Source organism: Cornus florida, unplaced genomic scaffold (genome assembly GCF_030987335.1).
Source record: "Cornus florida cultivar Cherokee Brave unplaced genomic scaffold, ASM3098733v1 CherokeeBrave_3.0.0_Hap2_Chr02, whole genome shotgun sequence".
In the NCBI taxonomy this organism is placed as follows: domain Eukaryota; kingdom Viridiplantae; phylum Streptophyta; class Magnoliopsida; order Cornales; family Cornaceae; genus Cornus; species Cornus florida.
Genome location: NW_026775572.1, coordinates 37,909,545 through 37,932,546, shown reverse-complemented (window position 1 = coordinate 37,932,546; position 23,002 = coordinate 37,909,545). Strand labels below are relative to the sequence as shown.

The 23,002-nt window shown below is 34.4% G+C and overlaps 1 protein-coding gene across 17 annotated transcripts; it reads right to left on the bottom strand.

Annotated features, from left to right (window-relative positions):
- Positions 1 to 2,489: 2,489 nt before the first annotated feature.
- LOC132294731 (jacalin-related lectin 3-like) lies at positions 2,490 to 22,618 on the bottom strand. Of its 17 annotated transcripts, XR_009478181.1 has the most exons (10): positions 22,264 to 22,618; positions 21,500 to 21,712; positions 14,008 to 14,463; positions 13,130 to 13,342; positions 12,215 to 12,658; positions 11,301 to 11,513; positions 10,769 to 10,812; positions 9,710 to 9,789; positions 3,243 to 5,949; positions 2,490 to 2,974 (listed from the first exon to the last, which is right to left on the bottom strand). XR_009478181.1 is itself a non-coding variant. In XM_059792695.1 (9 exons), exons 2-8 carry the CDS (start codon positions 21,704 to 21,706, stop codon positions 9,744 to 9,746), a joined length of 1,623 nt encoding a protein of 540 aa, XP_059648678.1. In that variant the 5' UTR covers positions 21,707 to 21,712; positions 22,264 to 22,618; the 3' UTR covers positions 2,490 to 2,979; positions 9,710 to 9,743. The 17 variants fall into 17 exon arrangements, 9 of the variants coding, with proteins under 9 accessions (XP_059648678.1, XP_059648677.1, XP_059648683.1 ...); XR_009478178.1 differs by lacking the exon at positions 3,243 to 5,949 and having other exon boundaries at positions 2,490 to 2,979; positions 10,497 to 10,812; XM_059792695.1 differs by lacking the exon at positions 3,243 to 5,949 and having other exon boundaries at positions 2,490 to 2,979.
- Positions 22,619 to 23,002: the final 384 nt, after the last annotated feature.

The following is a 23,002-nucleotide window of genomic DNA, read 5'->3' as shown; positions in this document are numbered from 1 at the left end:
ATATAATATATATGTTTAATATATATAATATATTATACATATATATAAGGAAAGAAAGGAGAAGGAAACAGAATATAATACATATATATAATATATATTTCAATATTCTCCTGCAAACTCAAGATGGATTTCTCGAAGCCAGCTTGAGTTTGGAGATGAAATCTTGAAAATGGTAGTGGAGCGAAAAACATCGAAAAGGCCGGAAAAACGTTAAGGGAAATGGCCGAAACAATGTCGGGGAAATGGGTCGGAACAAAGCCGAGAAATGGGCTAGAGCAACATTGGAAGATATCCAGGTAATCCATCTGAGAAATGAAAAAGATCCGAAACAAAACTGGGGAAAGGCCGGAACAAAGCCGAGGAAGTGGCCAGAACAACGCTTCAGAGCGTTGACTACCGTTGGTGAAGGAGGAGCGTGTGGGCACATGTAGCGCGAGTGAGATCTACTCGCAAGAGCGTGCGTTGCGTGGGTGCGTGAAAAGCAAGTCAGATCTACTTCGCAGGAGCGTCGGCACGTGATAGTGCGGGATGTCGCTTGGAGGTGCGTGGTTGATCAAAAGGAAAAACAAAGAGAGATCTGAACCAGAAACGGATCAGATTTTACTGGTATTCTCCTTCACTGTTCTCTGCAATCAGTAAAGGAAAAAAAAAAACGATTTAGGATCATTGCTCTGATACCATGTTAACTTTATGATGTGAAACTATAAGATGTAAAATAGGAAGATGAAATACAGAAAGATTAAGAACACGGTATATACATGGTTCGGCACTAAGGCCTACATCCATGAATCAAGAGCCACTTATGTTACGTTTCTCTTATTCATTTCTTGATAAGTTTACATTATATTGATATACAATATCTATGAAACAAAGTTGACAAAAGGAATAAATTAATGAATAAATCAAGCAGAAAAGAAGGAACACGAATAGAATTTATATGTATAATAATATATTATACATATACAAGGAAAGAAGGGAGAAGGAAACAGAATATAATACATATATATAATATATATTTCTATATACTAAACCTTACTCTCCACCCCCCAAAACTATTACCACTGTGCAAAACCCATTTCAGTTGTAGCTTTTATTTCTGTTGAATAGACTTATTTTTATTGTTTGAATAAGATCATATAGTGATGATAATCAAATTTAATTATATCAGTATACTCATTAGACAATCATCAGTACTGTTTTAGAGCATCGATAGTGAGGCTATCATCAGTATAATATTAGATTAAGAACATATGCTAAGAGTAAGATTTCTATTGTAAAGAAGAAGATATTACAATTTTTTTTATAAAAATTATTTTTCATACTAATAGTTTAGTACATAAAGCTAATTGCACATTTATAATTTGCCTGATTGATTTCCTCTCTGCAGTAAGAAACATGTAATTTCTATAATGTTTGATAACTCAATTCAATATTTAATTTAATTAAAAAAAAAAAAGAAAGAAAGAGAGAGAGAGAGAGAGAAACACAATCGAAGAGATCTGTAAGTCGCACAGGTTTAAAAATAGTTAGATTATCCAACTGTGTGTGTTGGGAAAAGAGTGTTTTTTTAAATTAAAAAAATAAAAAAAAAAAAAACATTGGATGGTGATACTCATTAAGCACAGGTGGCTCCCCATGTCATAATCATAAATTAATGTTTTAATACATATATCATCTGTTCATAATATTTAAGATCTATGTAAATTAATAACCAAGTTTCCACTTGAGAATATAATTACTATGATTGTATTGATGCAATGCCCGAAGTCTTCTTTTTTTTCGGTAAGGTAAATCAGTACACGTGGAAATAATTTACAAACAAGGTCCATTAACGTCAATCTAGTCTTGATTGCTCGGTTTAAGTGGGTAGCAAAAGATTATTACAAAAATAACAAATATAAACTAAGAAAGAAACAAAAATTATTAGGAATTTTTTTATTTTATTATTTGTCTTAACAACAATGGCAAGGCATTGATGCTTCCCTCTGCTTCTGTTTTGAATCTGTGTTTTGAATTTGCAAATTCTCTTGTGGAAGTTTTGTTTACAACTTTATCTAAAAGCATGAAGGGGTACATGTGCCTCCTCAACTTCTAAAAAATTTCATTTTTGTATGTATAAATTTTTAAAATGAACCCTCCCCCACTCCAAATTTGTATTTATTAAGTACATTGTACCCTTGAATAGAATTCCTAGCTTCGTTCCTTTCTAAAAGACATGAATTATTCAAAATTCTGTTAATATCAATTTTTTTTTGTTTCTTTTTCTCTGATGTATGAACGATATAGTGGCTAGAAACAGAGTTCGGAATCTTGGATAAAGCAGAGATTTTCTATACTAGCTATCCATTTATAAAATAGATCCAATGTGATATGATGATTTATCAAATCATATATTTAAACCAAATAGATCGAAAACATAATTTTTTTTCACAATCAACAAGATTCTTCTTTTGCAAGTACAATCACCAAATTTATTTTAAGGAACACCAGAGATAACATACCACATCTTATCATTGAATTGACGTAGTTTCACAAGAAACAATAACCAACCCAAACTTTCAGGCTTAGCAAATACGAAAATATGAAAATTACTTAAAATCACACGCAGAGACACATGTTTGTGTTGCCTTTAACCATTTTCACCAACATTTAAGGTAAAGGCTAAATAGTGTTGAACAGAGGAGAAGGAATTTGGCCACACAGGCTTGACATTCCATTACAGAATATATATAGCAGAGTATAACAAGAGGTTCAACTCATGAACCAAACCTCCTAAACTGACTCCTTCAAATACGACAGAGCTGGAAAACCAAAAGACTAAGTTAAAGTAGATACAATTCAAAATACAACAGAATATACGATCTTATCTATCATGCCCCCTCAAGATGGAGCTCGGTCAAAGAGGCCAATCTTGTTTTTTAGAGACAGGAACCAAGACCTAGGAGTGGTTTGGTAAGTGCATCTGCAGGTTGGTCTGCACTAGAAACATGAGCAACACGTAAGAGTGCCATTTTGAACTTGATCACAGATAAAAATGGAAGTTGGTCTGCACTAGAAACATGAGCAACAAGTAGAGTGCCATTTTGAACTTGATCACAGATAAAATGGAAGTCAATAGCAACATGTTTCATCCTTGAATGAAAAATGGGATTTGAGCACAGGTGAATTGCCCCAACATTGTCACAATAAATCACAGGTGAGTGAGACAGAATAACACCAAGTTCAGTCAACAGAGAACACACCCAGCTGAGTTCAGCAGCAGTAGCAGCAACGGACCTATATTCAGCCTCGGTGGAGGATCTAGCAACCATGCGTTGCTTCTTCGAACTCCAAGATATTGGATTGTGGCCAAGATAAACAAATATGCACTTGTAGAAGAAAAATCATCCTTGTTACCAGCCCGATCAGCATCGGAAAAGGCATGCAATGATAGACGGGAATCACGGTAAAACTCAATGCCTACATTAGTTGAACCACAAAGATAATGTAAGAGGCATTTTACAAAAACCCAATGGTCGGTAGTTGGCCGATGCATGAACTGAGAGAGCTTATTGACCGCGAAAGCTATATCCGGCCATGTGATTAATAGATACTGTAAACTCCCAACAATGGTTCTATACTCTATAGGATCCAAGAGAGTAGAACCCGAATGCAATGTAAGAGGGGGACTTGTAGGTAGAGGAGTGAGTACCGGGGTAGCATCCATCATTTTTGTTCGAGCAAGAAGATCCATAATATATCGCCGTTGGGATAGCAAGATACCTCTGGCATTTGGAATAACCTCCACACAAAGAAAATAAGATAGTTGTCCAAGATCCTTAAAAGAAAATTGGTGAGAAAGCATATGCACAAACCGACGAACCAAATCATCATTATCACCGGTAATAATAATGTCGTCAACGTAAACAAGAAGAACATAAGATGACCTCCAGTTTTGAAAACAAAAAGAGAAGTGTCAGCATGAGAATTTTGAAATCCCGAAGCAATGAGAAATTTGCGAAGCTCATGGTACCATGCTCGTGGAGCTTGCTTAAGCCCATAAATAGCTTTTCAAAGCTTGCAAACATAAGTTGGATAGTCAGAATCAACAAAACCTGAAGGTTGGGACATATATACATCCTCAGAGAGATGGCTTTGCAAAAACGCATTGTTTACATCAAGTTGTGGTAGAGACCACCCACGACTAATAGTAATGCTAAGAACAAGACAAACCGTAGTAGGCTTAACCACAGGACTAAATGTATCATGATAGTCAACTCCCAGGTGTTCATGAAAGCCTTTTGCAACCAAGCATACTTTGTGCCCGTCAATAGAACCATCAAAATTACGTTTAGTGTGAAATATCCCCTTACAACCAACGATATTGTGGCTAGAAATAGAAGGTACAAGCTCCCATGTCCTATTTCGACTGAGAGCATCATATTCTTCAGACATGGCCCTTATCCCCTTACAACCAACGATATTGTGGCTAGAAATAGAAGGTACAAGCTCCCATGTCCTATTTCGACTGAGAGCATCATATTCTTCAGACATGGCCCTACGCCATTTCGGATCTTTGAGGGCTTGGGTCGCAGTGTTTGGTTCTACATCACAAGCTTGGGAGAGTTGAGTGGAGAGGTTAAGTTTCTGGATTGGCTTTCGGATGTTGTTTTTGGCCCTAGTGGCCAAAGTGTGTATAGGTGCTGGGAGTGAGGAATTGGTATAGGCAGTGTGTATTGAGTTTGGTTGGGGTTCGGCTGAAGGTGCAGAGGGGGTTAATTGGGTGTGAGACTCTTGCAGCAATTGGGGTCAAGCGGGAGGAGCCGATGTGGTGGTGGTAGAGACCAACAGAGCATCACACAAGGGTTGTAATTGAGGTTGAACTTCAAATGGTGTGGAGAATGGCACTAAAGAAACTGGACATGTCGGATTTTTTATTACAAGAGGAATCCAAGTGGAGATAGTATTAGGTTGTGGTCGGGGAGATGGAGTGGAAATAGTGAGAAAAGGAAGTACCAACTTAACAAATTTAACATGACGAAAAACAAACATTCTTACTGTAGAAGGATGAAAGCATAAATAGGCACTTTGAGTAAGAGAGTACCCAAGAAAGATACATTGTTTGGACCGAGAGTCAAGTTTGTGAGTAGAATAAGGACGAAGCCAAGGGTAGCATAAACAACCAAAAATTCGAAGTTTGGAATAGTTTAGGGCGAAACCAAAAATTGTTTCATAGGGAGAAGAAAGATTAAGTGTGGGAGTGGGCATTCGATTAATTAAGTAAACAGCAGCAGCAAAAGCATGAGACCAAAAAATTAAAGGAAGTGAGGCATGGGAGAGAGTAGAGTAAGACTTGTTTCGACAATATGACAATGTCGTCTTTCAAAATACCCATTGTGTTCAGGTGTATGAGGCTGAGTAGTAAGATGAGAAATGCCATGAGTAGCAAGAACCAAGTATTCACCACCATTATCTGAATAAACTGTATGAATTTTATTTTTGAAGTGTTTTTCCACAATGGCTTTAATTCTTATAAAAACATCTTTAACTTCAAATTTTTGTTTGAGAGGATAAAACCAAATATATTTAGTGAAGTGATTAACAAAGATGACATAATATTTAAAGCCGCCATGTGAAATAGTTGAAGAGGTCCATACATCAGAGATTTCAAGTGGTTGAGAAGAGATAAGAGAAGAGGTAGAAAAAAAAGTAATTTATGACTTTTATTACAGTGACAAGCATTACATAAGAAATCAGATGACATAGAGGAGGACAAATCTAACTGATAATGAGAAACAATGTGCTTTAAAAGAGGAAATGCAGGATGGCCTAATCTATGATGCCACGCAGATGGAGTAGTCTTAACACTAGCGAAAGCTAATAATGGAGAGGACGGTGGAGAGGAAACCGGCCATTCATACACCCAATCCTTTGTCTGACCTTCAAAAAGATTACCCCCGTGTGAAGTTCCTTCACAAGAAAATAAAAAGGTAAGAATTCAACGGAAACATTTTTGGATGTGCAAAATTGGGAAATGGATATTAAGTTCTTTTTCATGCTAGGTACACAGAATATTGTCTAAAGTAAATGCAGTGTTAGAATTAGTAAGAGGTGTAAAACCAGTGTGAGTTATAGGAAGACCCGAACCATCGCCAATCATAATGTCATCGGAACCGGTGTACGGTGCATAACGAGATAGATTGCTCAGGTCAACAGTGACATGGTGAGAAGCACCACTGTCAAGTAGCCACTTCGGAGTGTCAGAAGTGGTATTAGCAATGAAGTGAGCCTGAGGCTGCCATGGTGTCGAAAAGTTGGGCACTGGTGCACTAGGAGTTATGTATGGCTGAATTGGTACAAGGCAAAAGGAGGGACATCTCTTGGCAGTATGTCCCTATATTCCACAAATTTGGCAATAGCTAAGATAAGTGCGTGGAGGAGGCCGATCACTTCGATAATAGTTTGGTCAAGCGTTAGGTGACGCGGGGGAGCGATTGTTGGTATTAGGCGACGGGCGCCAGCCTGTACAGTTGTTTACAGACTTTGGGTTGGATGTAGGATGCCAACCCAAGTTGGTGTGACTTGCAGGATTTGCCGAAGCTGAGTGTGATGGTTCTAATTTCGTTCTTTGAAGAGACACTTCAAAATTCAAGAGTTTTTCATGGATTTCATCAAAGATTATCGAGTTGTCTCTAGCTTGAACAGCTTGCACAAGTTCTTTGTAGTCGTCGCCAAGGCCATCAAGAATTTTCTCCGTGAGATCGATCATCTTCATCTATAGGTGCTCCAAGAATAGTAAGCTCATCCGCACGAGCTTTAACGGTCTGGAGAAAATTAGTAATATTTTGAGATCCCTTAGAGAGATTCTTAAGATGGCTTTTTACTTGCTTGATGCGCCCCCGTGACGGCTTGGCGTAGGTGTTGGCGAGGATTGTCCAGGCTTCTTGTGATGTTTTGGCTCGAGCAATAAACGGGATAATGGTGGGAGAAAGAGAATGATGAGCACTGAAAAGTGCGTATTTAAACCTCTTAAGCTTAGGCATTCTAGTACCTTTATCTATCTTACTTTACCGTTTTAGATTGATTTCGTATTATTTCCATTTTCAGCCACTTATCCCGAAAATAAGCTAACTCAGCCAAATAAGAGCTTAATTGAAGCAATTCTTGGATTAAATGAAGAAAGGAGCAAAGTGGAGAAAGAAAGAAGCAAATGAAGCCAAAGGTGGGAAGCAGCAAAGTTCGATCGATCCAACTTCAAGGTTCGATCGATCGAACAATGATCGATCTCAGCACTTCAAGATAGATCCAAGCCTTGACCCAAAAGCATAAAGTCCAAAAGTTCGATAGATCCAACACCACCCTTCGATCGATCGAACACTTTTATCCGTATTCATATGATTGATCCTATCAACAGCTGTACCACCCACTAACCACTTTTGTCCTTTTCCCAAAAATATCTCCCAAAATATCTTAGATTTGTCTTTTCCCAAAAAGCTCAGCTAGTTGGATCGATCCAGCCCAAGTTCGATGGATCTCAGCCAGTTCGATCAATCCAAGTCCAAGTTTTGATCAATCGAACTTCCTCCAGTGCAAAAAAGTTAAATTTTCATCTCATTGAAAGATGTCCTTTATCTAATCATTAGAGAATATTGTGTGCACGACCCCAGCTCATTTTGGGTGTCATTTTGACCTACCTATATAAAGATAAAAATTGTTTTTTACAAGGGGAGCTAATAGAATTCTAGGGTTAATTCTCTAGAAAAGAATTGCTTTTTACAAGGGGAGCTAATAGAATTCTAGGGTTAATTCTCTAGGGAGCCAATATCATTTTCATATTATCTCTTGGAGAGCAAGCTTTAGAGGAGAAGAGGCTAGAGACACCATTGGAGGTTCTTCATCAACAAGGAGCAGATTTCAACCATGGAGTTAGCCCTTAAGGGTTGGAGCAACATCACCATGAGTGGCTAAACATCCTCTTAGGGCTAGAGTTAGCCCCAAGCATGCTTTTTATTTTTTAATCGTGTGTATTATTGAGAGATTAGTGTTGTAATTAATGTTTCGACACTTTGATATATATAGATCTTATTTATTCAATGATTTATGTGGTTTAATGTTCCAATTGATCATTTCATTCTATCCATATGTCTATGTATGCTAGAATAGATGTTCATGTATTTGTCTCTAAATTTTGTGTTATTGATGCATGTCTATGTGTATTGATGCTATAGATTTGGAGATTGTCAAGACATAGTGCTTAAAAGAATGCTCTTGTGATTTTCTTGATGGTTCATGCTTATTCCTTGATGGATTATGCCTCTCCTAGTTTACTTTCATGCTAGTAGTGTAGATGTAGTGTAATTGCAGTGTAGTGTTAAATGGGAGGACAATCCATGCTTGTTATTTGATGATCCAAGCTTTTAAATGCAAGTAGCATATGTCTCTAACCTTGTTTTGTATTTAGATTGGGAGCTTAATGAAAGGATTAATGACTTGTTTTGATCTATTGTGCCTTCCACATGTTGTTTAGACAATATATGCTTCATTGCTTAGATATATTGTGCCTTTCACATGAAGTTTAGACAATACATGCTTAACTAGTCATCCTTGCTTGTTGAATCAACCAAACACACACACACACCAATATTGCAACACACCATTTGCCCTCATTAATCACTTGTCAATAATATAGAAATGCATTACTTGGTGGTGATCTCTAAACCCCAAGATCTCTCTCTCTCTCTCTTACTTACTCTTAATTGCATTCTTTTTGTTATCAATTAGTTTAATTTAGTTGTTATCTAATCAACCAACCAACCAATTGTTTGATCACTCGACCTATTAGTCCTAATAGCGATTCCACGACCTTGTTCGATCCTCACAATCCCTTGGGACGATCTCTACTCGCCCTAGCTATATTTATAGTGAAAGGTAGTAATGGCTTTTATAAATGTAAAACTCTTGGCCCTCGCCTTAGAATCCACACACTCTCAAGCTTGATTGTGGTGCGGCGACATATCGCATCAGAGAACCAATAAAAGCATTGAGAATCAATTGGTCTTGTTAAACCCATATAGTATGAGCTGGGTTTAGTGTAGTGGTATTGTTTGCAATAATAGTAGATGTAAGATTTTGATCCGTCGATATAACCAAGAAGATCATATCCTACTAAAAGGGTGTGAAACTGGAGTTTCCATGATACATAGTTATTGGTGGTACATAGTTATTGGAGTTTCCATGATACATAGTTATGGAGCTTAAGCAAAGATATTGATGGTGATCAGTACGTTATTCGGTTCGTTGGTGTTGTGAATCACAGGATTGGATGTTCCAGAACTGGTATTGGTGTTTGTGGTCATTTTGATGGTGGCTAAAGGAGATAGCGGCAACAATTAAAATTGCTCTGATATCATAAAGGCTAAATAGTGTTGAACATAAGAGAAGGAACTTGGCCACATAGGCTTGACATTCCATTATGGAATATATATAGCAGAGTACAACAAAAGGTTCAACTCATGAACCAAACTTCCGAAACAGACTCCTAAAAATACGACAAAGCTGGAAAACCAAACGACTAAGTCAAAGCAAATACAATTCAAAATGCAACAACATATACAATCTTATCTATCATAAGGAACCATTAAGGACAAGACAAAGCATCCGTTATTGTAACCTTATTGAATGCAAATTATAATTGACTAAAATACCAATAAAAGGATATGCTCCAATTTACTTTTGCTGGACCAGAGGAGGAAAAGTCTTTGCTCCTAGTTAGCACTCGTGACACCATCCATTGAATCCAGTGAAATTGGCCTACATAAGTTATATTGTTAAAAAAAAAAAAAAAAAAAAAAAAAGAGGTTAAGTATGCATGGCCTTCATATTTGTATAAATAAAAGCTTGAGTACTAAAATAATCTTCAATTTTAAAAAAAATAAAAATAAAAATTTTATTATTATAATAATGTATTAAATGGCAAATTATGACTAATCCTGGCTTTTGTGTCAAATTTTTTAGTAACATGCTTGGCTAACCACTGTTATTGCCCCAATTTTTTTTTTTTTTTTTTTTTTTCCTTCAGATGTTATGTTGTCTAGCTAGCTATCATTCCCAAAACATAAGAGGCATGATAAAATATAAAATCAAATAAATTTGTGGATGAGTCGCAAATTTGAAAATCCAATTACGCACTAGCACATATATATAACTGTGTTCAGCGTTTTGCCGTCACGACTATGCTTTTTCCCTAATACTGGCTTTCCTTCAATATCATAAACAACTTGGATGTAATCAATTATTGATTTAGAGTATATTATTAAGTGTAGTGCTACTTATGCCGAAGTGTTAAAGTGAATTTCTAGAAAGAAATTATTGATGGGTCATCCTTCCACTATACATAACATTATTGATGGGTCTATTTCCTTATATTTTGCATATATAACCAATCAAAAGTGCTCGGTAAACTAATTCACTTCAATTCATTGATTTTAAAAATATTTTCCAATAATTAATATCCTTACCGTGTTGTAGGTTATGTTGTCCCACTACTGTCTACCAGTAGTTCCAAGTGGACCAACACAAAGTATTTTAGCTTGGAATGGCTTTAATGTATACTCCAATCGAATCCAAACGTTCACCCACCCTTCCAAAGAATCCAACAATCTTGCCCACAGTTAATGGGGTCATAAAATGACTTCCTTCTTCCTTACCATACGGTCCATATTGCTTAATATTGCTGTGTAATGTAAGTGATTTCACAACAAGATATGTATTAAGATAGTACCCACAATACCCTGATATTGAAACGAGGTACTCAGTAGGATAGTTCAATTTCACCTGTAAGATTTCAATGAATAAGGATAAACTTAGTTATTACAACAAACATCGAAAAACCAAAAAAACACATAAAATAAAAAACGACAAAAAAACGTAAAGGTCACAATTAAGAACAGTAAGAATATTTTTGTATGTTAAGATATGAATGCATATTTATGTGAATTGTTGAGTTATAAAAAAGATAAATACTTGACAAATATAAGAATCACAAAGTATTGATTTGTAGTATTTTCACTCACTAAAATTACAACTGTTCTTAGTGGATCTTCGTATTTTAAAAGTTATGGATGATGTGGTATAGTCTGTAATTATTATTTTTATTTTGTTTATTGAAATGTTATGTTATCTAGCTAGTTTGCTTTCACAAAAATTGAGATGCATAACGAATATAGAATCAAATAAATTTGTGCATGAATGACAAATTTGAAAATCAAATTGAATACATATATATATATATATATATATATATATATATATATATATATTACCCTGTTTGGTTGTCGGGCGCAAAAACCATGTTTGTTTCCCCACACCGCCTTTCCTCTATTATCATAGACAACTTGGATGGATTCAATTTCCAGTCCGGCTGAGTATATAATTATTTCCCTTACCGTGCTATAGATTCCGTCATTCCACTGATTACCAGGTTCTAAAGAACCATATGGCCCAAAAGTAACTGTCTGACCATTCGCCATGGTGTCCTAAAAGGTCTAGATATTAGTACTTCAAGTTTATATAAGAGTAATTAGATCAAAAAGTGATACATATATATGTGTGTGTGTGTGTGTGCGCGCGCGCGCGCACGCTTGCAACGGTCCTTATGCTTGGTGTAGATGAATTTTTTACTCACCGGTGGGCAAGAGATCATTTCTCTATATGTATATATGTGTGCAAAATTGCAATTCAAGAAAAAGTAGAATGAAATAATTCTTTGCTGATAAATATGGATCCTTAATTAATGACCAGTTACCAATGGAATCAAGAATGAAGCATTTAAGGATGTGCATGGGTAGAACTGTAAATGAATTTAGTTCTCCCTTCTATATGGGAAGGCCGGCTCAATATAAATTGAGCCCTTAAGCGACGTTTTAATAGTTTATAAAAAGGGTTACAAACGAAATATACAATTTTATGAGAACAAAAAATAAAATGAGATAGGAGGGGAGGTGCAGAGTTTGTAATGAGTGAAAGATAAAAAATACTAGTAGTTCTAAGCATGTGTATATATATATATATATATATATATATATATATATATATATATCATGATGGCATTTTTAGTATATAGAATAATATTAACTTCTTTTTTTTCTTTTTCTTTTTAAAGCAAACACATAGAGTCATTATCCACAACTTGGGTGGAATCAGTTATTGATGTGGAGTATAAAATCAATTCCCTTACCATGCCGGAAGTTCCATCATCACACTGGTGTCCACCAGTAGTTTCCAATGCATTGTCAGTTCCGTCATCACACTGTTGTCCACCAGTAGTTTCAAATGAATGGTTAGTTCCGTCATCGTGGTGCTGTCCACCAATAGTTCCAAATGCATCGTTAGTTCCGACACCAGTGGTTCCAAATAGACCAACACAAGGTGTTATAGTTTGGAATGGCTTAATGTATACTCCAATTGAATCCAAACGTTCACCCACCCTTCCAAAGAATCCAACAATCTTGCCCACAGTTAATGGGGTCATAAAATGACTTCCTTCTTCCTTACCATACGGTCCATATTGCTTAATATTGCTGTGTAATGTAAGTGATTTCACAACAAGATATGTACTAAGATAGTACCCACAATACCCTGATATTGAAACGAGGTACTCGGTAGGATAGTTCAATTTCACCTATAAGATTTCAATGAACAAGGATAAACTTAGTTATTACGACAAATATCGAAAAACCACAAACACATAAAAAATAAATAAATAAAAAATATAAAGGTCAGAATCAAGAACAGTAAGAATATTTTTGTATGTTAAGATATGTATGCATGTTTATGCGGATTGTGGAGTTATAAGAAAGATAAATACTTGACAAATATAAGAATCACAAAGTATTGATTTATAGTATTTTCATTCACTACAATTACAACTGTTCTTAATGGATCTTCGTATTTTGAAAGTTATGGATGATGTGGTATAGTCCGTAATTATTGTTTTTATTTTGTTTACTGACATGCTATGTTATCTAGCTAGCTTGCTTTCACAAAAATTGAGAGGCATGACAAATATAGAATCAAATAAATTTGTGCATGAATGGCAACTTTGAAAATCAAATTGAATACATAAATATATATATATATATATATATATTACCCTGTTTGGTTGTCGAGTGCAAAAACCATGTTTGTTTCCCCACACCGCCTTTCCTCCATTATCATAGACAACTTGGATGGATTCAATTTCCAGTCCGGCTGAGTATATAATTATTTCTCTTACCGTGCTATAGATTCCGTCATTCCACTGATTACCAGGTTCTGAAGAACCATATGGCCCAAAAGTAACTGTCTGACCATTCGCAATGGTGTCCTAAAAGGTCTAGATATTAGTACTTCAAGTTTACATAAGAGTAATTAGATCAAAATTGATATATATATTAAAATGTGTGCGCGCGCGTGCGCGTGGAACAGTCCTTATGCTTGGTGTAGATGAATTTTTTACTCACTAGTGTGCAAGAGATCATTTCTCTATATGTATGTATGTGTGCAAAAATGCAATTCAAGAAAAAGTAGAATGAAATAATTCTTTGCTGAGAAATATGGATCCTTAATTAATGACCAGACCAATGGAATCAAGAATGATGCATTTAAGGATGTGCATGGGTAGAACTGTAAATAAATTTAGTTCTCCCTTCTATATGGGCAGGGCTGATTCAATATAAATTGAGCCCTTATGCGACCTTTTAATAGTTCATAAAAGGGGTTACAAACAAAATATACAATTTTATGAGAACAAAAAATAAAATGAGATAGGATGGGAGGTGCAGAGTTTGTAACGAGTGAAAGATAAAAAATAGTTCTAACCCTAAAAAATAAAAATAAAAATAAAAAAATCATAATGGCATTTTTAGTATATAGTATAATATTAACTTCTTTATTTTTTTCTTTTTCTTTTTAAAGCAAACACATAGGGTCATTATCCACAACTTGGGTGGAATCAGTTATTGATCTGGAGTATAAAATTAATTCCCATACCATGCCGGAAGTTCCATCATCCCATTGTAGTCCACCAGTAGTTCCCAATGCATTGTCTGCTCCATCATCACACTGTTGTCCACCAGTAGTTTCAAATGAATGAGTAGTTCCGTCATCGTGGTGCTGTCCACCAGTAGTTCCAAATGCATGGTTAGTTCCGACATCCCACTGTTGTTCACTAGTAGTTCCAAATAGACCAAAACATGGTATTGTAGTTTTGAATGGCTTAATGTATACTCCAATTGAATCCAAACGTTCACCCACTCTTCCAAAGAATCCAACAATCTTGCCAGCATTTAATGGGGTCATAAAACGACTTCCTTCTTCCTTACCATATGGTCCATATTGTTTTATATTGCTGTGTAATGTAAGAGATTTCACAACACATGTATTAAGATAGCTCTCACAGTACCCTGATATTGAAACGAGGTATTCGGTAGGATAGTTTAATTTCACCTGTAACATTTCAATGAACAATAATATACTTAGGTGTGACAAACATTGGAAAACCATAAACATGCACTAAAAAAAATGAAAGAATAATGTAACTTTCACAATCAAGATCGGTAAAAGATTGCACTATGTGAAAAAAATGGAGATTACAAGTTTTCAAACCCACAATATTTTCTCTCTCAAACTATCTATTTCTTCTTTTAGGCTATGTTTGGTACGGTGGGAAAGAAAAGAAAGAATAACATTAGTTATGAGGGAAAGGGAAGGGAAGGATAATTTTAACCCCCTATCGTATTTGGTTGATTAATGAAGAAAAAGAATGGAAAAGATAATAATCATGTTTGGGAAAAGAAAGGAAAGAAAACTTTTTCAAAAAATTTACTATTATACCCTTTTATATTTTAAAAGATAAATTTATAGATTTAACTATGTAATATAAAAATAATATTTTTAGGGCCAATCATTTTAGCCTCCTCATCGCCTCCATCTGTATTTTCGTTCTCAACTCTGAACTTGCCCTTTCTCTCTCTACAACTGCAAAGTACAAAATCTACAAGAATCAAAAGTTCAAAACCCATATATTTTAGTTTACTCTGCAAGAATCAAAAGTTCAAAACCTATTACCTATATCAAAACCCCCATATCGGCATATCATTTCAGATTGTTCAAAAAATCAAAACCCATATCTTTAAGTTTCCATCCCCTGTTGTTCTAGTTCGGGTTCGCCGTTCGCAAGCTTCAGCCGCTGTCTCTCAACTCTCAAGCTTGCCCCCCTCTCTTTACAAGTTCTATATGTATGGGTTTTATTTTAATTTTTTTTTTTCTAAATCAACTAATCAAGGTCTGTAATTCTTATTTTGCAAACTAAAATCCTAATATAAAGTGTAATCTTGATTTTGTGTGAGGGTAAATTTGACATCAGAAATAATACATCAAGCCTCTCCTTCTCTTTCCTTCCATTTCCTTCCATTTTTGGGAGGATAAGAAAGTTACTATTTATGCCTTGTGTTATCCTTCCAAAACCATCCCTTCCATTTCCTTTCCTTCCAACCATTTATGCCAAACACAATTTTTTAATCACCCTCCATCACCTTTCATTTCCTTTCCCCCCTTTTCCATTGCACCAGACTGACCCTTATACTGCGTTTGGTGTACAGAAATGGAATGGAATGGAATGCCCATTTCAACCATTCCTTTGTTTGGTATGCAATTCAAAGTGGGAATGGCCATTCCATTGGAATGAAAATCCATTCCTGGGAATGAAAATTCATTCCACAACTAAACCTATGGAATGACCATTCCATTCCCAAGTAATTTTTTTTTTTTAAAAAATCAACGTCCCAAAAAAAAACCTCATGTTCCAAGTTCAAAAACAACCGCTACCTTCCACCACCACCACCACCACCACCTTTGCCTTTCACCACCCCTACCACCACCTTCCACCACCACCACCGCTACCACCACCGCTGCCATCGCCTTTCATCACCGCCACCACCTTCCACCACCACCACCACCGTCTTTCACCACCACTACCATCTTCCACTACTGTCACCGCCTTCCATCACTATTGTCTTCCACCACCACCACCTTTCACCACCATTACCGCTACCACCGCCTTTTGCCACCACCTTCCACCACCACCACTACCGCCACCGCCGCCTTCCACCGCTACCGCCACAGCCTTCCACCGCTACCGCCTTCCACCACCGCTGCCACTGCCTTCCACTACCACCACTTTCCACCACCTTCTGCCTCCGCCTTCCACCACGACCATCACCACCACTATCACCATATAATACCCCGATATTTTAAAGGATTTATTAATTGTGATTAATTATTTTATTTTATTTTTAAATGATTTGTTTTATTTAATTAAGTGTTTAGATTAATTGTCTTATTTTAGTTAGATTTTATTTCGTGATTATATTTGTTGAATTAATATGATAATTGTTGTGTGTGTGTGTGTTTGATTATTGATTGAGTTATTGGTATTAATTTTATTGATATGGTGTGACTTGGTTGTAATTTATTGTTTTGTTTACGTGATTCATGTAATTAGTTATTTTAATTTAAATATTTATTTACTTATTTGATTTATTTAAATTAATTGGATTTGGGTTTAAGGGAAGTTGGACCAAAGGATGTGGTATTGAACTTGAATGAAACCTTATTGGGTTAATTAATAACGGCCCGTGGTTAGGTGATTATTTAAATGATCATTTTTGTATAATTATAAATATATATATATATATAAGTGTTATATAAATATATATATATATAAATACATATATATTTATAATTAATTAATTAATAAGTGTTATGGAAGGATATATATTTATAGATATATATTTAAGGATATATATAGGTATGTATGATTTAATTAATTAATGATTAATTATAGAAGGTATATATATATTATTTAAAAATTATTATTATTTCTTTTATATGGTAGTCATAATTGGAAAAGGATTAGGGTATTAATGTGGTTATATATACACATAGGATTAATTTATTTAAAAAGGATTTTTTACGTTAGAAAAATAAGAGAGGTAGAGAGAAGAAAAGGAGGTTGACAAAGAGTGGGCCGGATCAGAGAAAGAGGATGTCAGAATTAGAAGAGAGAATCAAAGCTTGAATTGTCGATTTCGTTTCGAAACCTTCGGGGGAATTCTTCTCTATCTTCCCTCTTAGAACTCATAAGGATTTCACCTTGAGTATCAAGTCTTTAATTAAATTTATTGATTAAATCATGGTTAGATCTGATGAATTAAAAACATGAAATACTATATTTTTATTCTTTTGGAATTTTGGTTTTTTAAGTTAATATATATGTGTGTGTGTGTGTGTGTGTTGTATATATTTTATTAATCAATTTATTGGGTGATCTATGACCCAAGTAGATAAATTAGGGTTTCTAAAAGTTTTGGAATTTTTCTGGAATTTTCTGAAATTTTCTGGGATTATTTTATATTTTTAGATTATTTATTTTGAATTGTTTTGTTTGTTATGTATTTATGCAAAATATATACTGTGTACTGTACTCCGTAAGAGGCTTCTGTAAATCGGTGCCTCAATAGGGAAATAATTCGGTGTGGGCGTGTGTATGGCAAGATGGTGCACACGCCAATCAGGGTCATAAGATTAAGTAAACTTATGTGGATTGATATGGTGCATCGCGACGCATAAAAGTTTGGTGAGCATGTGCATATGGGCCATAGAAGTGGTCTGGTCAACTGTGGGATTATCTGGTGTAGCGTAGACTATGAAAAGATGGTGCACTCGATGATCTAAACCTTAGATATATTCTAGTCAACAGAAAATAATCCAGTGTGAAAGTGTTCATTTGTGCACGAATTTGTGACCATTGGATGCAGCATAAAGGAAGTGATGGATTCAGTGTGGCAAGCTCACAATAGCTGAAAGACTCTAACCAATAAGAACGTCGCAGCACACACAGAGCTTGGATCCAGTGCGTAGGCACGCGTGGAAAATCCATGTTGGCCTGTTTCGATACTTGAAATTGAAACGGTCATAACTCAATCATTTTAAATCGAAATTAAATCATTCTTGAGCTCAAATTTAAGAAATTTTCATCTTCTTTCCAATGATACCAATTTCATTATCAGATTCCCATCCTACTAGGAGATATTTATGTTTTAGTAAGACGATGTCGAAAAATTATTTAAACCGAGGGAGTATTTATGGGAAACATTTGTAACGATATTTAGTAGTGTTTAATTTGCATAAATATAATTAAATTAATATATTGGCGATGAAGGAGGTATATATATATATATATATATATATATGATTTTAAATAATTAAGGATTATTAAGGAATGTGTTATATATATATATTAAATAAAATATGTGTATATGTTTATATTATTTAAGATAATTAATATTATTAGTCTTATTTGGTATATCTGGATAGATTGATTATTAAATTAATTATATGTATATGATATGCATGGAATGCCTAGGTATGAGTTGTTTTATTAATAAGTTAATTTGCTTATGCAAAAAATGTTTGGTTGATAAATTAACTTTTAAGGTTTGATACATGGTTAAATTGTAGAAATGAATGAGTTACCAAAGGCGTAAATATATTGCCTAAGTATTTATATAAATAAAATGCATACATAGGAAGTATGGATGAATTGCTAATTTAAAAGTATAAATATATATACTTGTGGATGCATGGTTGAATTGCCAATGTATAAATAAACATACTTGTGGAGGCACAATTGAATTGCCAATGTATAAATAAATATACTTAAATGAAGCATGATTGAATTGTCAATATATAAATAAATATATTTATAATGACATGGTTGATTTGCAAAGTGTAATTAAATTGTTATGTGTTAGATGATTAAAGCTTCATCTATGGTTATTGTATATATAGGTTGGATTAAGATTAGATATTCTTAAATTAGAATAATCTAATACTTACAGGTCAGTGTATTATTTTATATATATTAATAAAATAATATTTGTGGAGATATGGATGATTTGTCATAACTTAGATATTGATTGTGTGATTTAAATAATTAAATCATTATTGAATTTTATATAATATTCATTTAATTATATTATTTGTTTAAATGATTAATTAACTGTCTAGGAATAGATTGAGATTAATGAACTTTTCTTTAAAAGAAATGATGGATTGGTTTAGGTATGATTATTTTTTAATCATTATTAATGATTTTGGAATTAATGAACTTAGTAATAGATGTGACTATTGTATTATATATAATTATTTATATATATGTGTATCATTGTATGTTAAAGATAAAGACTTTATTAGGATTGATTTTGGTCAAAGATGATCTTTTTATTGATTTTTAGAGACCTGGTAGAGAGAACTTGCTCGTGGGTATGACCCACTTATTTTTATCTTTCAGGTTATTAGAAGTCCAAATCTCAAGGTTGAAGATCCGCAGTTGGAGGACTTATCCATTCTTTCTATTTTATTTCAAAGTAGGATGATAGACTTTTTTTTTTTATAGTTGGCTGGATTATTAGATAATGTTTTTAGGAGTTGAATTACGGGATTCCCGAGTTGTAACCATTGGAGAATTATTAATGGATTTATTATTTAATAGATTTTCCTTCGGCGAGTTATTTATTCTTTTTATTTCTTTTTGTAATCTGTCCTTGTTTGAAATACTTTAATTGTTTTGATATCCTCTAGTTTTGTGCGCGGACATGATCAACCTGTGTTTCGAAATTAAGGGGGTATCACACGCCACCACCTTCCACCGCCTTCCACCACAAGTCACCGCCTTCCACAACCGTTACTGCCTTCCACCATCGCCAACGCCTTCTTCCACCACCATTGTCATCATCTTCCACCACCACCACCACCACAGTCACCTCCACAGTCACCGCCACCACCTACACCACTATCTCCTTCTACCACCACCGCCGCCGCCATACTACTGCCATCGCCTTCTACCAACACCATTGCCACCTACCACCACCACTATCGCCACCGCCTTCCACCATTGCCACCGCCGTCGCGTTCCAACACCACCACCTACACCAGTACCTCTTTCCACCTCTACCGCCATTGTCACCACCACCACTGCGACGATTTATTTATAAAAAAATATTAGAGAATTTCATTTTGTTAATTTAATTTATTTGTTACTAAAAGGGATATTTTGGAGAATTCAATTTGAAATGTATTCCACTCTAAATTTTAAATTGATCGAACCAAACACTAGAATGCTTATTATCATTCCATTCCTACACATTTCATATTTACAACCAAACAATAAAATGAGAATGGGCATTCCAATCCATTCCATTCTCATTCTCATTCTCATTCTCATTCCCACTTGTATTCCATTCTTGCACACCAAACGTAACATTAGTGTTTTCTCATACCACCACACTACAAAACCTTGGTACAATAGAGACTCGAATCTAGGTCCACAATCCCGAGATAGAAATGGGTAAAAAAAATAAAAAATTAGAAGCCCAATAATTGGATCAAAATTGGGTTGCAACAGGACCCAGGACAAAACAAATTTTGGGTCACAAGTTACAGATTTGTATATTAAGATATGTCTATACAGTTTTATGTTTGTTAATGTGGATTGTGGAGTTCTAAGATATGTATACGTACATCATTTATATGTAGTGACTGAGTTGAGATTCATTTCAGGGGAGACTTAATGTACTTTATTAAAAAAAAACAATCAACTAGCAAATCAAAAGGCAAACAAAAAATAGTAATAATGAAATAAAATAATATGTTAATAAAGGAGTAGAATAAAAATTATAAATACTTTACATATATAAGATTGTCTGAACCAAAGTATTGATTTGTAATATTTCTATATATTTCATAATGTAATATTTCTAATGTATATATATATTTCATAATGTAATATTTCTATTCACTACAATTACAAGGTCTTTGTATTTTGAAAACCATGCATAGCTTCATTATCTATGTCACATTTTGCAAATGTCCTGTTCTTTTTCTTTTTCTTTTTCTTTTTCTTTTTTTTTTAATTGGTTTAATTAGCCTCAATAAATTTAGCAATGCATAATAGTCTCAATATTTGGGGTGGGAGATTTAGAAACGGTGCATTAGTCAGGATTCAAATAGTATGTCAACGTTCACAAAAAAGTACAGAAAATAAAAATTGCACAAAATGAGTTCATAAAATTACAGGAATAATTTTTTTTTTTTTTTAAAAAAAGGTTACAATAAATACATCATATATGAGTGCAAAAAGAAGAATCTAATGGGAAATTTTTAAAAAAAAAAAAAATTAATAATAATAATAATATGAGCGAATTTTGAAAGGAAAAAATGTAGAGTCTGATTGACGGAGGAAATATAACTTTTCTACAAACATTTCAAAAAATAATAATAATAATAATAATAAAAGAAAAGAAAAGAAAAATAAATCATTACGGAACTAAAAGAAAATTTGTGCATGAGTGGCAGATTTGAAAATCAAATTGCACACACACACACACACACACACACACACACACATATATATATATATTACCCTGTATGATTGTTGGCTGCAAAAACCATGCTTGTTTCCCGATACTGGCCTTCCTCTTTTATCATAGACAACTTGGATGGATCCAATTTCCGACCCGGCCGAGTATATAATTACTTCCCTTACCGTGCTGTAAGTTCCGTCATTCCATTGATTACCAGGTTCACGAGAACCATATGGTCCAAAAGTAACTGTCTGCCAATTCCCCATGTAGTCCTGATAAGTTTAGTACATGAAAAAGCAATTAGATAAAAAAATAAAATAAAAAATGGAAACACACAATTCATAACAAAGTAGAAAGGTATAATTCTTTGCAGAGGAATACGGATCCTTAACTAATGAACGAGTTCCCACTGGAATCGAGAGGGAAGTATTTAAGAATATGCATGGTAGAACTGCAAATGAAATTGTTCTCCCTTTGATATTCAGGCAAAATTTGGGAGATCGACAAAAACTCGTATGACAACTCGTTTATATTCAGGCAGTTGTGTTATTTTGCTATAATTGGAGGCATTTTTGGTAAATAGTAGAATGTTTTTAATAGACGAAAGGTTGGATGACGACGATGACTTCTCAAAAATAGCATAGGTGGAGAAGATATTTTCTTTTTCTTTTGATAGGTGAATAGGAAGAACAATTACTTATTACTCACCTCCTATAAAATTGCGGCTGATATGTAACTTTTTGAGGATCAATAGAGAAACATAAAACAAAAATAGAATAGAAAAAAGGTTGCTGATGTTATAGCTAAAAAGATGAATACTTACACACCAAAAGAGAAGAGACCGGAAAGGCTGTCCGATGACTCAGATATTGAAGCAAATTGTAGATAGAAATCGGAGGAGACAAACAGAGAAAAACTCCAAGAAAGAGCTGTCTAGAACATTAGCTGCTAGAGGAGTCTCGAAATAAAACAAAGAGGGCATGGGTATATATAGCAAAATGCAAAGGAATCATAAGCAATTTTCCGATCAATACGAAGCTCTCGTCGAGCTCGTCAACTTTGCCTTCTATGGCAAAGTCGAAATCTAAATGGCAAATGAAAGATCTAACTTTGAAAACTTGATTTGCAGAGGGAGAAAATATTTTGGGGAGAGAGAGAGAGAGCTGCTGTTTTGGGAGAGGAAATGACCAGAAAACTGATGAACAAGACAATGATATAAGTGATGAAATTATATCGCGTGGGCCCACTAAGTAAAAATATTCCATCTTTAATATTGTAATATACGTATATATTACCTGGTACATTCATTCATTTGGACGTATAATTACATAATTATACATCAAATAAAAATATATGAAATTCAATAACTCCAAAACATAATTCTTGTGCACCACATCAAAAATTAAAAAAATACTAAAACGGCAACTAATGCATTTTTAAGAGTTCTGAACTCGAGGAAATGCCCAACTAACTCTCTGATCCCATCCTGTACACTCCATAATGTTTGACACGCAAAACGAGACAAGCCTGAAATAATCCAAAAAAATCAAAAAATTCCATAA

Excerpts from the sequence above, each read along its gene's own strand:
- LOC132294731 (XM_059792695.1), bottom strand. The coding sequence starts at position 21,706 with ATGGGGAATTGGCAGACAGTTACTTTTGGACCATATGGTTCTCGTGAA. Across the intron at positions 11,514-12,214 it reads ATGATGGAACTTCCGGCATG|GACACCATGGCGAATGGTCA; the intron begins GTAAGGGAATTG and ends TAGACCTTTTAG. Across the intron at positions 9,790-10,768 it reads TACCTCGTTTCAATATCAGG|GCCAATTTCACTGGATTCAA; the intron begins GTATTGTGGGTA and ends TAACTTATGTAG.